Here is an 18,097-nt window from a genome sequence, read left to right as displayed (position 1 = left end):
TAAATTAGGCTTGTAGTCTCATACAGAATATAATATGTGAGGTTTGTGGCAACTATTCTTGTTGCTGTTCTGAAGCTTTGCCTGCTTACTTCTGGTTTCAGGTTTTGATTTTAGGAGTTAAACTTGTCAAAGACTGACCACCATGTATAGGTACAGTAGGAGAAGAGACCAATGACTTGTGAGTTGTCTTTTGGAAACACATTGAAGGCCTTCACTTTAGCTGAAGGAAATAGATAAGGAGACAAGGATGCATGTAAATAGATTTGTGAACTAAATCTTTGGATATTTGAGTGTTTCAACAGCTTCAGATTAAGTAGACTGGTTTAACAGCAGTAGATCTTGACACAACTGAATCAGATAGCTGAGTGGGGAACTAACTTTTGCTGCCAGTGGTTTCACAAGTTGATTTTTACTAGGAAAGTTGCTCTTGCTGATAGTAAGTGTCCCGCCAGCTCAATGAAAAATTCTTTTATGAAGTAAGGTTGTTGCTACAGATGTAACTATGTTGATATCCGCTAACCAATGGGAGTCAAATGGGAAAACCATCATGGCTGGTGAAGAGAAGAGAACTGAGAGTACCCAGTCCCCTGATGATCCAAGAAGATGGGGGAAAAAAACAAAACAAAACAAAGAGGATCAGGGTCTGAGGCAGAAGGAAAAAGTGGAGTCCAGTGAATCTGAAGTGAAGGCTAGAATGAGTGGAACCTTTAAAACACAAATTTTGGAGACGTGGAAGAACTGGGCCAGAGGTATTTTTCTTGGGCTGGGTTTGTTAAGGAAATTTAAAGGTCTAGGAGCAAGAACCTATTTTCTCATGGACCAGGAGACCTAGACAAAGATCTTAGGTTTGGTCTGTGAATGAAATCAGGCTAGAAGGAAGGAGCTAGGCTTCCTAAAGAGTATAAAATTCAGGAAGCCAGACCTGGGGAGTGTTTGGCTCGATTCCTATGTAGGACAGTGGGCACATCTCTGTACAATTCTGCACTGCTAACCGGGTCACAGACTGGGCCATAGGAAAGCCTTACCCTGGAAGAATTCTGAGCAAAAGCTGTCAGTGCCAGGCTTCAAGGAAAAGACAGTTACTTTTGGAAAAGACATGGATGAGAACCCATGATCTGGTCCATAGCCATGTATTTGGAGACTGTGAAGGCAGGGTGCCTAGTTTTTCCTCACTTATGTCAAGGTTCAGAATATGCATTTAAGCAAATCATTTTCCATCTCTGGGCTTGAATTTCCTCCTCTACAGGTGAATGTAAATCTCACTGAGTTTTAAGAATCAAATCAAGAGCCCAAGCATCAAAACGCTTTGATAAAGGCATAAATGCTATTCATCAGGTTCATGATCCTCCACTCTTCTGCATCACTCTTAATAATCTGAACCACAGGAATGTCAAATATTTCTGCATCATTTGCTGACAATATATCCCAGACTCCATTGAAGCCGTAAGCAGTAACTCAGTGGCCTCAAAGTCCTCTGAAGATCTGGGGCCCCACTATGAGCAGAAGAGAGGTCCCTCTTGCAGGTGAACTGGGGTTCAGCTAGAGCTCTCTGTAATGCCTACAGCCTTGATTCCATGAGGGATGATGAAAGGAGTGTGTGTATTTTTCCACAGTGGACTAGTTCAGAAGTATGAAACAAAGCCATCAAAATGTCTTCTAGTTTCACTTGGTATTTAAAGGGGTTCTGTTGTAAAGTTGTCTTTCTTCATCATCTTTTTTCAAAGTGGCTGAACCAAGATTAGAAAACTTAGGCAACAGCAGCTGACAAACAAATGTCCAAGTTCATACAAAAACATTCTGCTGGAGGCACGGAAGGTGGTGGGGTAAGATGCTCCAGAGACTGCAGAGCTCAAGTCACTAGAAAACCCATTCTAGAACTTTCACATCTCATTTGCAGCAAGCTGTTTTCACCGTCAGTTCATTTAGTACCATCTCCTAGGTACGTGTGCACAGCTGCTCAGCTGAACAAAAGTGCTCCTTGCAGTGACACGAAGCAGCTCCAAGCAGGAGTAGGTCTCTGTGGAACACACGGAGCTGTGCCCGCCGCCACAGTTTCCTCTCATCTGAGGACTCAGATAGACTTCTGACTTCCCCTGGCACTTGCCAGCCAGTACAGACCGAGGAGTAGGCTGGGGGCTAAGTGCCGTTACCAGATAAAGACGGCCAAGACCCAATAAGGATGGGTCCTAAGACTTCTCCCCAGCAAGGCCTCAGGCTACTTCAGACAGTATAAAGATAGTAAAATCCAGCAGTGAGAGGCCACATGGAGTCCTACTTCTCCCACTGCAGTGCACAGAGAGAAGCAATTTAACCTAGTCATTGAACCCAGGGCTGAGGCAGGAACTGTGCTCTGGGCCTAACCTTGCCAATAGTTGGCTGTTTAACTTTTAGGTGGTCACTTAATCTCTCTGTGTCTCAGTTTCCACATCTTTCAAAGGGGAATAAGAAAGTGGCTTCCTCATAGTAGTGCTAGGATAAACAAAGAGATAAAATAGAAAAATACATACAAAAATCTATGGGAAAAAAAGTAGAAAATGCTATACAAAGCATTATAAATCAATGATAAGATGCTCAGAATGTTGTTGGGTAACCTTGACCTTCATATCCTCACCCTGCCCAATCCCAGATTCAAGACAATGAATTTCCTCAAAAAGAAAGCCCCTTTCCTTATTTCAGGAGCTTTGTGTGTAACCAGTACCTCTCTCAGTCAAGTGGACCCAAAGGTTCCTCTGGACCAGTTTCCCCTGGATGGCAACCTTGTGGTTCCTTTTTCTGGGAGTACAAACCTTACAGAAGCCTACAAAATGTCAGACCATTTGCTCCTCCACACCTCTGCATGAATCCACGTTAACAGCCAGAGGCAGCTCCAGATGAAAAGTTAGATATCCTAGGATCTTCATTAACCCCACTGCCACCCTGCAGCCATGCAGGAGCGAAGCAGCCCCTCCCCTCGAAGCTCTGAGCACCCTGTGGGCCACTCGCCCAGGTAGCACAGACTCCATGATTGCATGTAGCTCACCTCCTTTCCTCTCTCCTGGCTGGAAGAGCAGAACTGAGACTCATCAAATAAGCAGAAGCATTTTCAGCATGGCTTCCACTACCAGCTGGGCACTGGTAATCCCCATGCTCCCTACTGCCCTCCAGAGCTAGCTGTCTTCCAGTCATCCTATAACTTAGCCTCCAGAGGAGACCAACACCAATTCAAAACTGGACTTTTTCCTCCCCTCAAATGTACTTTTCTTCCCATGCTCCCATCTCAGATGAATGGCAATTCAGTGAGCCAAGATACACTTTGGGTGTCTTTTCCCCCACTTCCCACTACCAATCAGACTCCAAGTCTAAAAATCTCCTAGGATCCGATCTCTTGAAGTCCTTGCTGCCTCTTCTTTCCCATCATTACCTGATTTCAGTCATCTCCTATTTCTCCTCTGTACTAGTTTGGTCTCTCTTACTATAACTAAAGTGATCTCTCTATACTTTAATTCAAGCCATGTTAGTAATCCTCCTTGCTAGTAATCCTTCATTCACACCTGGCAACCCCCAAGACTGAATCCCAACTTCAGAGCATAATTCACAAAGCTTTCTAACTACTCTGGTTTCAATCACTCCCATTCTCTAGTTCATTTCATGTTCCCACCAAGTCAAATTATCTGAAACCCCCTAAGTAGCAGGCTTTCTCTTACTTCTGGACTGTCCTACTAGCCATTCCCTCTATTTATTCCAGCCTTCCCCCTCCATCTCTCCTTCACCAGCCTAATTTTTTAAACAAATCTCAGCTTAAAACCATGCTCTCTAGGAAGTCTTCTCCAAGAGTTTGGTGCTCTTTATTTACACCCCACTGACTATCACAGCACTTTATCATACTTCATTGTTTGATGCTTGTTTTACTCTCTCCCCCACTAGACTGTAAGCTACAAAGTGAGACTACTTATTCACCAATGTGTTCCTGACACCTATAAAAATATTTGGTACACAGTAGGAGGTTAACATATTTTTTGATCACTGAGTGAATAAATAAATGGATGGATAGATGGATGGTTGAACAGATAGCTATCTATCTCAGGTGTAAAAATGTAAACTGCTAAGAGCCACACAGGACCAATTTATAGTATCTCTATGGCCTCTAGGTCAAACCATTTTCAAAAGGATAGGGCAGGCTAGGTATAAACTAAAGGCCTTTAGTACCAGACTTCAAGGGATTTCTAAGGTAACACTGCAATTTTGCTATTTCTTACTTTTCAAAATTCTCTTCTCAGGTATCACTGAGGTAGACTGATCTATGGCAATGGTGATGCTGGGAGAAATATGATGAGGGGTAGGTACAAAGAACAACTAGTGAAACTGGGACTGTAGAGCCCAAGGGATGCTGCAGGGCTGAGAGTGCAGGCTAGAAGGGTACAGAATAGCTGACAGAGCTTCCAGTCCAGGCTGAGTGGAAGTACCAGGAGGGTTGAGGGGATGAGACCAGAAAAGGGACAGGATAAGGGGAACAGGGCCAAGGGACACATGGAGGGCTGGTGGGAAGGCACGGCACAGCACTGAGGTCCTAGCTAGGAGGATGACCAGGGTGGAGATGAAAGACAGGAGTGAGAGTAGGACAACCAGGAGTTGTAGGATTCTGGGTTATTGCCATGAACCGTCCACCAAGCAGACAGGTGGATAGACAGGAGGAACTTCACTAGCTTATCTTCAAAAGATCCCAGTGCCCTTAGATGCTCAGCCACCTCTGCAGGTCATCCCTGTAGACCACTCACCCACAGAATTCCATTAATTTGAATTCTAAAGTCAGCCAACTCTGGATTGTGGGACCACATGAAACACTTTCCCCATTGCCATTCATGGCAGAGAGGAAAAAGCTCAGGCTGTGATCCTCATTTTACATAAACCTTAGCCCCTTTTATCTATTACCTGTAGGCCCCTGGATCTGAGTTTCCTGAGCTATAAAATGGGGCTGCCCACCTCACAGAACTATTGGGAAGATTAAGGGAAGTCACCCTGTGGAGCACCAAGCACCATTCTAGGTACAGAGTCGGTGTTCAACAAACTGGCTTTCCTTCCCTTTCCCCTTCCTCTCGAAATGAAGCCCGGATGCTCCCAATTTAAGTGTGTGGGGGAGTGTCAATGGGGTGGAGGAGGCCCTTGCTCACTCACTAGGAGAGAAGGCATGAGTAAGGGCTGTGTAACATCCAGGGATGGGACAGGGACACTCCTCCCCCCGCCCAGACGTCCTCAGCCAGGTCCCAGGGTCTTGACTGGCAGTGGGTCCCATATGATCAGGGAAAGGCTCCAGTTGTACCTTTCTCACCACATTCGGAGAGGAGTGCTGGATGGCGCTGTCCAATGGCGGGACACTGTGAGGGTTTTCCTCCCCAGATGCCTGGGGCAAGTTAGCAGCAGTATTCTTGTCAAGAGGGAGAGCCGGCTTAGGGCCTTCAGACGCTGGGGGCTCATCTGCAGCCTGGAGGAGAAAATAAGAACTTGGGTGGGTCTTGAAATGGCAACCCACTCCAGTATTCTTGCCTGGGAAATTCCATGCACAGAGGAGCCTGGCAGGCTACAGTCCATGGGGTCGCAAGAGTCGGACACGACTGAGTGACTTCCATTTCCCGCAAAGAGTAGCAGCAATGGTGAAGGCTGAGGCTCACCTGCACTGCCCACTACCGCCGTCACCACCTACACACTGCGGAGGGCCTGAAATCTTTCCAGGAAGATACTCTTATCTAAGCTGTTCCTAATATGACATCTTAGAATAGAACTCAAACCAAGAATCATGAGCTAACTTTGTCACAGTCACCTAAGCAATCACAACAGTTTTCACTTACATTTATAGAGCTGTGGTCCTCTATAAACCCTAGACCCTTCTCTGCCATCATAAGAGTTATTCTATATAAGGAACTGAGCCTCAGAGGCAGACATTTGAAGCATGATCTGAAGTCAGTGCTTAGGGACTTCCCTGGTGGTCCAGTGGTTTAGAAACTGCCTTTCCATTGCAGGAGGTCCGGGTTCCATCCCTGGTGGGGGAACTAAGATCCCACATGCTATGCAGCAGAGTCAAATAAATAAATAAATAAAAATAAAATTGAAGTTGTCAGTGCAGAAGCATAAATGTAAAGCCTTATATTTTGTAATAAAGTAAAAGTCTATAGAGCTGCTTTGAAGGTATAAATGTACATATATTTCACTATGAAAAAAGTGAAAGGGGAGAAGGAAGGGTCTGGAACAGGAAGCTGTTGGGAACCAAGAAAAGCAAGAATTAAGAATGAAGGTGTGACACCACATTAACAAATTGAAAGATAAAAACCATATGATTATCTCAATAGATGCAGAGAAAGCCTTTGACAAAATTCAACACTCATTTATGATTAAAACTCTCCAAAAAGCAGGAATAGAAGGAACATACCTCAACATAATAAAAGCTATATATGACAAACCCACAGCAAGCATCACCCTCAATGGTGAAAAATTGAAAGCATTTCCCCTGAAATCAGGAACAAGACAAGGGTGCCCACTCTCACCACTATGTCAAATAGTGGAAGTTTGGCCACAGCAATCAGAGCAGAAAAAGAAGTAAAAGGAATCCAGATAGGAAAAGAAGAAGTGAAACTCTCACTGTTTGCAGATGACATGATCCTCTACATAGAAAACCCTAAAGACTCTACCAGAAAATTACTAGAGCTAATCAATGAATATAGTAAAGTTGCAGGATATAAAATTAACACACAGAAATCCCTTGCATTCCTATATACTAACAATGAAAACACAGAAAGAGAAATTAAGGAAACAATACCATTCACCATTGCAACAAAAAGAATAAAATACTTAGGAGTATATCTACCTAAAGAAACAAAAGACCTATACATAGAAAACTATAAAACACTGATGAAAGAAATCAAAGAGGACACAAACAGATGGAGAAACATACCGTGTTCATGGATTGGAAGAATCAATATTGTCAAAATGGCTATTCTACCCAAAGCAATCTATAGATTCAATGCAATCCCTATCAAGCTACCAACGGTATTTTTCACAGAACTAGAACAAATAATTTCACAATTTGTATGGAATACAAAAAACCTCGAATAGCCAAAAATCTTGAAAAGAAGAATGGAACTGGAGGAATCAACTGCCTGACTTCAGACTCTACTACAAAGCCACAGTCATCAAGACAGTATGGTACTGGCACAAAGACAGAAATATAGATCAATGGAACAAATAGAAAGCCCAGAGATAAATCACGGACCTATGGACACCTTATCTTTGACAAAGGAGGCAAGGATATACAATGGAAAAAAGACAACCTCTTTAACAAGTGGTGCTGGGAAAACTGGTCAACCACTTGTAAAAGAATGAAACTAGAACACTTTCTAACACCATACACAAAAATAAACTCAAAATGGATTAAAGATCTAAATGTAAGACCAGAAACTATAAAACTCCTAGAGGAGAACATAGGCAAAACACTCTCCGACATAAATCACAGCAAGATCCTCTATGACCCACCTCCCAGAATATTGGAAATAAAAGCAAAACTAAACAAATGGGACCTAATGAAACTTAAAAGCTTTTGCACAAAAAGGAAACTATAAGTAAGGTGAAAAGACAGCCCTCAGATTGGGAGAAAATAATAGCAAATGAAGAAAGACAAGGATTATCTCAAAAATATACAGCAACTCCTGCGCTCAATTCCAGAAAAAAAATGACCCAATCAAAAAAATGAGCCAGAGACTAAACACATTTCTCCAAAGAAGACATAAGATGGCAACAAACACATGAAAAGGTGCTCAACATCACTCATTATTAGAGAAATGCAAATAAAACAACATGAGGTACCATTACACCAGTCAGGATGGTGCTAAAAAATCTACAAGCAATAATGCTGGGAGAGGCTGTGGAAAAGGGAACCCTCTTACACTGTTGGTGGGAATGCAAACTAGTACAGCCGCTATGGAGAACAGTGTGGAGATTTCTTAAAAAACTGGAAATAGAACTGCCATATGACCCAGCAATCCCACTTCTGGGCATACACACCGAGGAAACCAGATCTGAAAGAGACACGTGCACCCCAATGTTCATCGCAGCACTGTTTATAATAGCCAGGACATGGAAGCAACCTAGATGCCCATCAGCAGATGAATGGATAAGGAAGCTGTGGTACATATACACCATGGAATATTACTCAGCCATAAAAAGAATTCATTTGAATCAGTCCTAATGAGATGGATGAAACTGGAGCCCTTATACAGAGTGAAGTAAGCCAGAAAGATAAAGAACATTACAGCATACTAACACATATATATGGAATTTAGAAAGATGGTAAACGATAACCCTATATGCAAAACAGAAAAAGAGACACAGAAATACAGAACAGACTTTTGAACTCTGTGGGAGAAGGTGAGGGTGGGATGTTTCAAAAGAACAGCATGTATACTATCTATGGTGAAACAGATCACCAGCCCAGGTGGGATGCATGAGACAAGTGCTTGGGCCTGGTGCACTGGGAAGACCCAGAGGAATCGGGTGGAGAGGGAGATGGGAGGGGGGATCGGGATTGGGAATAAGTGTAAATCTATGGCTGATTCATATCAATGTATGACAAAACCCACTGAAATGTTGTGAAGTAATTAGCCTCCAACTAATAAAAAAATTAAAAAAAAAAAAAGAATGAAGGTGTGGAGTGCTGCAAAGATCTCAGAGGTACAAACTGCACCTCTCCAACTGGCTTTTAGCTGAGAAAAGAGAGGAGCAGCCTTAGTCATCCTCCGAGGGAGAGAACAAGGCCTCCTCTGTGGCAATCCAGAGTCAGCTGGCCTGGACCCAAGTCTTGGCACTACCACTCGATGTTTTATGAGCATACATGTGTGCTAAGTCACTTTGGTCGTGTCCGACTCTCTGGGACCCTATGAACCACAGCCTGCCAGGCTCCTCTGTCCATGTGATTCTCCAGGCAAGAACACTGGAGTGCTTTGTCATGCCCTCCTCCAGGGGATCTTCCCAACCCAGGGATCGAACCCGGGTCTCTAGTGCCTCCTGCATTGGCAGGAGGGCTCTTTACCACTAGTGCCACCTGGGAAGCCCCCAGTGTTATATGATCTCTAGGCAAATGATCTGCTTAAGCTCTCCCCTTCCCCCAGCTGGGATTTATAAGTTGCAGTAAGGGAAGTGAGGTGACAAAGGTAAGAGACAGCCTCCCTTCTGCCCTGCACTGCCTGGAGTCCAGCACAGCTCAGGAAGCTCCAAGAACAGACACGGTCCCCGGTGTCACCCAGGAGGACAGGACTAAGCCAGGCCACTCTGGACGGGGCTGAGCCTAGACCTGTGTTGGGGTGAAGTACTGTGCTCTCTGCAGTTTTCCTGAGATGGAAGGCGGAGCCCAGGGCAGTCTTGAATTGGGAGGGCTGAGCTCAAGGCCACCTTAAGATGAAGAAACTGTGTTCCTGTGCCACCCTGTGATGGGGAGGCTGTGTTCCCGACGCTCTCCTAGGGAGAGGGAACCTAGGGAGGTGGTGCCGCCCTGACCTCACCTGCACAGTGTCCTCTTGGCTCTGGGACTGGACGGGCGCCGGCTGCCTCACAATGTAATTGATCTGCCCCACGATGGTTTGCTGTAGATGCTGAGGAGATTTGGTCTGACTCAGCTGCAGGCTGGGCTGTTGAGCCTGAAGGAGAAGCTCCAGGTCCTTCTGCATTTCCTCCAGCTCAAACTTGTGGTGCATTATGTCCACGTTCTGGGAACAGGCGGGCCCCGGGGGGCTCTCGTGCTGACTAGAAGCCAGATGCTGGGATGGAGGGAGAGGCGGGGGTGGCTGCTGTTGGGGCGGAGGGGGCGGAGGGGGCGGAAGTGGCAGCTGCTGCTGTGGCGGTGGCTGAAAGTGGCTGAGCTTCAGCTTCTGGTGGTGGCCAAACTGCACCTGGATGGAGGGTGTCTGCAGGGTGGGCGGGGCATGGGCTCCTTGCTGAACATCTTGTGGGGGGACGATGCACACGGGCTGGGAAGTCAGCTGCTGCAGCCGCTGGGGTGCGCTCTCCAGCTCTGCAGGTGGCTGGGTTTCCAGCCAGGGCTGAAGCAGCTTTGGTGGGTGAGGATTGCAGGGCAGTTCCTTCTCCCTGGGCAGCAGTGTGGAGCACTGCAGGGAGCCTAACTGTTGGGGCCCCATCTCGGAGGGCTGCCTAAAGCTGTGCACGGGGTGTATGCTGGGTGGGGGGGCCTGGCCTTTGAGGGAGGGCGAGCCTGGGGAGCAGTGGGCGCAGCACACGGATGAGGAACACAGCGCTGGAGACTGGAACTTGTGTGAGGGATGGCTGAGAGTCTCTTGATGGGCCACTGGGGACTGGTGGCTTTGGTAAAAAGATGATGGTCCCTGTAAGCCTCCATAAGCAGGAGTATCTGCCCGGGACAGCTGTCCACCCTCAGTAGTTATACAGCCTAAAAATTCAGAATAGAGAGTGTTTCCAAAGGTGATCTGCAGTTGTTCCCCCTACTTTTGCTACCTCCTTCTTCCAGGGCCAAAAGGATATCATTCAACAACCTTGTACCAGAGGCAGAGATTAAGAAATTCAACCCCTAGCCCCCAAGACTCAGTCTAGAATGCCATCAGCAATAGAAACTATACAGCATGCACTGGGGGCCTGGGACATTTGAGGAGTCAGCTCAGCTTTTACCAGAGGCTCAGTCCTGACTCTCTATCCCACTAGAGAAACCATGGGCTCCCTCACAGAGTACAGACTACTTTTTTAACAGAATAAGCCAAGGAAGACTGGGACCAAAACTATCAAAACTGGGAGAAGAGGGAGTGTGCTAAAAAGTAGCAAAGGAGATTCATCCCCAGGACAAATGGGTAAGTCCTCAAATACAGTTCTGGAGAACTAGATGCTGGGCAAGCAGGGTGGAGGAGAGTAGGGAAGCTCCATCACCAGGTCAGTGCTAAGTGTCAGCGCTGATGTCTGAGGACCCTAGGCCCTCATGCATGAGAAGATGATGCTATTGCTGAGAAGATAAGCTTGATGCTTGCATGAGAAGATAAGCTATTCTAATGGCTTCTTCAGCTCCTCTGAGGCTGATGTAGGGGAAAGCCAAGTGCCCTGTGGGCAGCTGGTGAGTTTTATTCACCTTTGATCACTTAGTGGCCAATGTGGGGCCTGACTCAGAGCAGGTGCTCACCAAAGGTCTGTGGAATTGTATCAAAAGGGAAAGGGAAGCAGAAAATAAACCTAAAGATCATTTATTATTCTATTAAGTTCAAAACACTTTCAGTGAGAGTATCAGTCCAGACAAAGGCAGCAGTTGGCCATTAGTTTAACAAACCTACCATTAGGTTGTCAACACAGGCACAACTTCAAATTGTCTACATTCTGCCTAAATATTGAATGCCAGCAAGTTATTGCAGCAGGGAAGAAAAATGTACAAGGTCATGAATTATCTGCTTACATCTCAACTCCAAAAGACGTGTGTGACATTGCCTGTCTGTCTCTCTCTCTGTGTCACTGAAATATCTCTGTTTGTGCCCACACACATGTACACCCTTGTACTCAGAGACACAGGTCTGCCTGCATTGCCATACAGCATTCTGGAGAGTAGGACCACTGTCTTGTCTCCTCTTCTAGCAATGAAACCAACAGAACAGGGACATTCATGCAGAATAGGAAACTCAGATTTCAACTGGTCCTATTACAAAAGTCCTATATTGCCATTGCTATTTAAGCTGTCAGCTCTCCCCACCCCCACCCCAACCCCACCATCATCATCCCCAGGAAAAGGTTTGCTGAATGACTCCATGACCACTGGCAGTCTCACGGTGCGCTTTCTCTTGGGCATATGCTGATCTACCCAATGAGTTAAGCAGATGGTCTAAATATGTTCTTAGCAATCATGCAAAGGCCCATAGAGTAGGCCCTGGGCTCACCTAGGGAAGCCAGCTGCTTGGTCCAGAAGTTAGGCTCCCAAGTGAATCTGATACTCCAGGGGGAACCAGGGTCTGTGTTACAATTTGTCTCCAGCAATCGCTGCATCTGAAACACAATCTGACAACAGCAATGACCAAAGGTCATTTCTTTGGGCATCTTGTGCCAGAGTGAGAATCCCCTCTCCCTCACTCATTAGACAGGCTGAAGGGCCCAGAGTCATGGCTATTTAGCCTGTGGTCCTCCCCAGTGTGCTCCCTCATTTCCTTACACCTTAATATCTTCACATTCTTCCCCCTTCCTCCACCCCTACTGAACCCCTTCCTCTTATTGAGGCTTTTGGAAAGCCTACATTCTTATCTCTTTCAGGCCTCAGATGATTTTAATTCTTCCTCGGGATATCACTTGACAACACCCTCTCAAGAGTGCTCCCTTCATTCTACCATAATCTCAACTGAAAAGTCCATGGGGGCAGACACTCTCTGAGTTCCCCAGAGCAGTCCTTCCACCTACTTGTAAAACTCCCTTCCATCCTAGTCAACTGCCTTCTTCTTCCCTCATCCTTTTCATCTATCTCTTATTACTAAAACTCTCTTATTTATCTAGGACTTGGGCAAGCATCCAACTACCCTGCTAACATCTAACTAACCAATGTCCTAATCAACGTTTTAGCCTCTTACTTCCTTGAGCTCTTTAATGTAAACCACCTTCACTTCTCTTTTCAGTTCAGTCACCAGACCTAGACCATTTTCACCATCTAGAACCATTCTACCTATGAGACCTTAAACTCCAACAACCTAGTCGCTGATCACAATAGCTCTTGCTCTTCCTGAGCATGCTCTTCAACCTCATTGAACTCTCCAAGCTCTGCTCCCTCAGCCCAGCTGGTCATCCTAGTTTCCCATTGCTTTAAGTAACAACATCACTAGTGCCCTAATTCCCTTCCCGTCAATGCCTGACCTTGCGTCAACCCAGCCATCCCAAAGCTATGTTACATGGGGTTGCCTCACTGATCATCATCCTCAGGGCCACCCTCAGTCCTTCTTGTCACTTCCTTTCACGTCAGTTTCCTCTTCTGTGGTCCTTTAAAGTGAAAGTGAAGTCGCTCAGTCGTGTTTGACTCTTTGTGACCCCATGGACTGTAGCCTACCAGGTTCCACCGTCCATGGGACTTTCCAGGCAAGAGTACTGGAGTGGGTTGCCATTTCCTTCTCCAGGAGATCTTCCTGACCCAGGGATTGAACCCAGGTCTCCTGCATTGTAGGCAGACGCTTCACCGTCTGAGCCTACAGGGAAGTCCCTCCATGGTCCTTAATGACTATTTAAAATCTTTACTTCTCTCCTGAATGTCATTTACCTAATGTCTAATCCTCTGGTTACCACTGCTTACTTCATAGAGGGTGAAGGCAAATTTCCTCAAACTTGTATCCCTCCTATCTCCAGACTTACTACATTACACTGACATCTTCCCATCCTTCAGTCTCGGAGAAAAGAAGTGCCTCTTGTTTAAAGTCAACCATTTCACTCTAGATCCCGCTTCCTTCTGCTTTCCCAGTATGCTCCCTCTACTACACATCTCTTCTGTCTTCAACTTCTCCCAAATAAACTTGTGCAAATGTTTTCCTTATTTTAAAAAAGCATCCCCAACCCTGTCTCCTTCTCAAGCTACCTTATTTCTCTGCTTTTCACTAATTCCTCTACTTCCTCACCTCCCATCTTCAATCCCTCATTCTAGCTTTTGACCCTTCTACTTTGCTGGAAAGAAAAGCTGCTGGAGTGTCTTTCAAAGGTTATACCAGGGGCCTCCTGATTCTGAGTTCTCAAGGTTTCTCTTCACCTACTCATCCTCTATCACCCATGTAGCAATGATAAGATCACTTAAGATTTGAAGCTCTATGTTAAATTCTGTGCACCACGCTCTCCTATTTCTCTGCTGACTTCTGATGGTTGCTTCTCATCTCCTTCATTCATCTCCTTCCTCTGTCTGTGCTGAAAATGAGGGCATTTCCCTGGGTTCCAGATCTGTTCTTTTCTTCTTTCTTCACACACTTTTCCAATACCACCCAAATCCCAGGGACTCGCACATCTTTCTCTCTCTCTCTCTCTCTCTAACCCTGACTTTTCTTCTGACTTCCAGACCCATCTACTAAAACAGATTTGGGACAGCTCCCTTTAGACGCCCTACAGGCCCCTTAGATTTCACATATCCAAATACAAACCCCATCAACTCTTTCAAAAGTCCTGCTGCTTTTCCTGGGCATCACCAACCTCTTAAGGCCAACACTTCAATGGCATCCTTCACTCCTTTCCTCTTAGGCCCCATTTAAACCCAACTTCCTAGGGAATGTCCAGCACACTGCTAGTATTAATGTCTGGATCCATGACCTGAGACAGAACTACAGAATTTCCTAGCTGAGTTGCCTGGAGGAAGGCAGGTCTATTCCAGCACCTGGGTCCTTTGCACTGTGAGGTTTGGTAAAAGATGGTTTTCACTTACTAACCCAAAGTCAGTGATTGAGGAGTTGGAGTTCTTCTTACCAGCTCTTTGCTGAAAAGGAAAGGGATGCTGGTTTTGCTGCAGACAGCCCAGTTAATGAAATTCTGCACATGCTCAAACTGGCGGTTGAGAACCATGATGCTCTGTAACTGCTGCTCCAGCTTCCGCTTCCTCTCATTAGTGATGCCCTGGGTATGGAGAGAGAAGACAGAATCCCTGATCCTGTTCTTGGACTGCAGGCCACATGCTTGAGAAGTCTAGTGGCCTGGGTACATCAGTGTAAACACAAATGGAATCAGATGAATCTGCACCCCTGAGAGGAGGACATGGCTGCTTGAGGGACAGAGGGAGGGAGAGAGAAAGGGTAGGTAGATTTTACAGTGCAAATAGGAATAAGTGATAAATGACTGAGAAAATGAATGTCTACATTTCTTGGGCACAGCTCATTTCATGACTCTTTCAAGGCCGTAAACCTGCAAAGTCCAGGAAGGCAGTTGCCTTACTGCCACAGCATTAATGGGAGTTTGATCTGATTTTCTAAGCCCTTAATGAGCCAACTTCCCAAAATTAGACAGGACATTTTAAGATACAGGGAGTAGCAGAGAGCTATGGAAATTGCACATCTGAATTCTAGCCCAGGCATCTCTGAGCCATGAGACATATTTGATATGTGCCTGGTTTCTGCCCCAGGGAGAGTACAGAACCTAAACATCTGTTCATGTATACCTCCAACTCCTCTATGAGTCCATTGGCCTGTTTGTTCAGTTCATTCATCAGAACCATCTTGGCCATTTTGATCTGGTTTTCCACCTTTCTGTGCTGGTGCTTCACCTCAAAAATCCTGCAAACAACAGGAGGAAACGGAGCATGGTGAGCCCTTCCCTCCAGGCCTACAACAGCCTACAGAAGCAAACGTAAGAGCCTACAATGTGGAGGCTTCCTACTGAAATCAGGGACCAGCAGGCACCGAATGTAAAGAAATAAGAACCTTCCTCCACCATCCATCCTGCCCTTAGAACAACCCAGCCCACTTGATCTAAATGGGCCAATGGCCCAAAGTTCAACTCATTTTTCTCTCAGCAAACTACAGGTCCATCCCCAGGTCAAGTCAATAGCTCACCACTTCACACAGCACTAGAGGTAGGACAGAGAGAGTGAACATAGGTATGACTTCATGTAATTTCTTATTTTATTAAAAGGGAGAATACGCTACTAAACAGCATCATGCAGTGAAAAGAGCCTAGGTAGAGACAGAAAGTAGACTAATGGTTGTCAAGGCCTGGGGATGCTGCAGGGTGAATGGGGAGTGACTGCTAATGTGCATGGGTTTCTTTTTAGGGTGATAAAAATGATATTTTAAAAGTAGACAGTTATAATGGTTGTACAACTCTATGAATATGCTTTAAAAAAACCCACTGAACTGTACATTTTATAAAGGAAATTTTATGGTATAAAAATCATATCTTTTATATATATATAAAAATTATATTTAAACATATAAAATTGCCCTTTTAAAATGTACAATTCAGTAGGGCTTCCCTGGTGGCTCAGTTGGTAAAATATCCACCTGCAATGCAGGAGACCCAGATTCGATCCTTGGATTGGGACGACCCCCTGGAGAAGGGAATGGCAACCCACTCCAGTATTCTTGCCTGGAGAATCCCACGGACAGAGAAGCCTGGAGGACTATAGTCCATGGGGTCACAAAGAGGTGGACACGACTGAGTGACTTTCACATCATAATAATGGTTGTACAACTCTATGAATATGCTAAAAAAATAAACCCACTGAATTGTACATTTTAAAAGGGCAATTTTACGGTATATAAATTATATCTCAGTAAATCCATTGAAAAAAAAACAAAACAAAGAGGTTGTGAAGCCACACAGACCTAGCTTCCAAACCCAACTCAGTCTCTGACTAGCTGTGTGATCTCAGATAAGTCACCTAAACTCTCTGAACCTTACCCTCCTCATCAGTAGAACAGAGATAACCCCTGACTCAAAGAATTGTAAGAACTGATCAAAATGATGCATGCATGATGCCCAATCCAATGCCTGCCATGTGATCCTATCTCAGGAGGATCACATGCTTATTTCTCTTTCTACACAAAATATTGATGACTTCATACCATGTGTTAGATGTATAACGAAAACATTAGGAAAGGAGTGATAAAGGATAGATTGCCACTGACTTGTACTCACATAATAAACAGCCCTCTCTTCTCCAGTATCTACTCTGTGCCCTTGTTCTTAAGCACCTATCTTTGGTCAGTTCATGGTCATGTTCAGAAGGCAGGCACTTTAGCCCAGGTTCACTGTGATCATCCTCACCTAGCTTGGCTCCATTCACCAAGAGATGACCCGAAACCCCCACCCTGGCCCTGAGACCTCTAAGACCAGGACATGTGCCTTCTGGGACATAGGCGTCTGCATGTCCACTCCATCCTGGTACTGGGGCCCAGGGTAAGAGGGAACAGAGCATTTCCACCGTGACCAGGGGCTAGCTGGTGCTACCTGTCCTCAATTTGCTTTGCAGATGTCTGTAGACTGGATTTCTTATGTGCCACCTGTGTAGTCACACTTTCCAGAAGCATCCTCTGGTTTTGTAAAACTTCTTCAAGATGTCTGCACCTAGAGGAGGAGGCAGAGAAAAAAATGAGGAAGACCGAGTCTTACTCTGAGCATGCCAGCTAAGCAAGAATCCCCACAGTGCATTGTCTCCGTCAGGCCCAGGGAGGCTGGAGTTACATCTAGGGAGTCAAAGACTCTTAGCCCTTCAGGGCTTCTCCAGAGAAGCCCCACACACCAGAACAGAAAAAACCTTCAACCCGGCCTGGGGACTGAAGGTTGGCTTAAGCAGGGAGAGCATTTCCACGCACGGGGAACCCAGCACTCTCACAGGTCAGAGAGCCCAGAGCCCTCCCAGGTCCCCTCGGGCAGCCACCCTGCCCCACCTGTGCTCTTTGTGTTCCACCATGAGGCAGCTATGGCATGTAAGCACATCACAGGTCTCGCAAAACAGCTTGAGAACTTCCTGTGTGTGTAGAGGACAGTACAAGGCGAAGTCTCCAGAACCACCATTCACTCCTGCCAGAGAAGATGGAGAAAGTGGGCATGTTTTGCTCAGGAAGACCTCTTAAGTTAAGCTCCACTGAGCACCCTCAGCCTTCTATGGACACAGGGAAGACCCAGAGCTAGAGGGAAGGTGGTGCAAAACTGACCCTCTCTCTGGGCCAGTAGGTTCCCGGAACACAAGGACGAAGGTGGGCTTACACTGGCCAGATATGCACAGCTGTCCAGAAATAACGCACCATCAAGCCCCAGACATCTCACCATCTGCTGAGCCTGAGGAAGGTGCCTGCTACTTGCTGCACATGGATCTCCTGCAGAATAGTGAGTCCTCCAGAACTTAACCTACACCTCCTCATTGACCAGGATTCTGTTACAGTGGGGCTGAAACCAGCTGCCCAATCCAGACTGAGGCTGAAACCAGCTACCCAGATCAGATCACACGGATCATAAACTTTGGCTCCTGTCTGATGAAGGTAAAACCCTTCCCACAGTTCAAGGGCCTTGAGAAAAGACTTTGAAGAAGATCGTCACTTAAAACAGATGGTGCTGGATGGGTAAATGGACAAACCCTGATCCTGGATGCTAAATTAATCAAGTAACTAAACAGAAGTGGGGTCTGATTGCTCTA

The 18,097-nt window shown here is 45.8% G+C and overlaps 1 protein-coding gene across 2 annotated transcripts in view; it reads right to left on the bottom strand.

The window, feature by feature from the left end:
* TRIM66 (tripartite motif containing 66) overlaps positions 1-18,097 on the bottom strand; it is a 68,013-nt gene that overhangs the window by 17,563 nt on the left and 32,353 nt on the right. The window contains exons 6-12 of one of the 2 annotated variants that reach the window (XM_043481439.1): positions 17,352-17,484; positions 16,912-17,028; positions 15,122-15,236; positions 14,437-14,583; positions 11,901-12,018; positions 9,522-10,423; positions 5,297-5,458 (exon numbers count right to left, since the gene is read on the bottom strand). In XM_043481439.1, coding sequence (XP_043337374.1) covers positions 5,297-5,458; positions 9,522-10,423; positions 11,901-12,018; positions 14,437-14,583; positions 15,122-15,236; positions 16,912-17,028; positions 17,352-17,484 — 1,694 coding nt within the window. Of the gene's footprint in view, positions 1-5,296; positions 5,459-9,521; positions 10,424-11,900; positions 12,019-14,399; positions 14,584-15,121; positions 15,237-16,911; positions 17,029-17,351; positions 17,485-18,097 lie in introns of those variants that run through there. The other variant, XM_043481441.1, reaches the window with a different exon arrangement.

This window comes from Cervus canadensis, chromosome 11 (genome assembly GCF_019320065.1).
Source record: "Cervus canadensis isolate Bull #8, Minnesota chromosome 11, ASM1932006v1, whole genome shotgun sequence".
NCBI classification, from domain to species: domain Eukaryota; kingdom Metazoa; phylum Chordata; class Mammalia; order Artiodactyla; family Cervidae; genus Cervus; species Cervus canadensis.
This window is presented reverse-complemented; position numbering and strand designations above follow the sequence as displayed.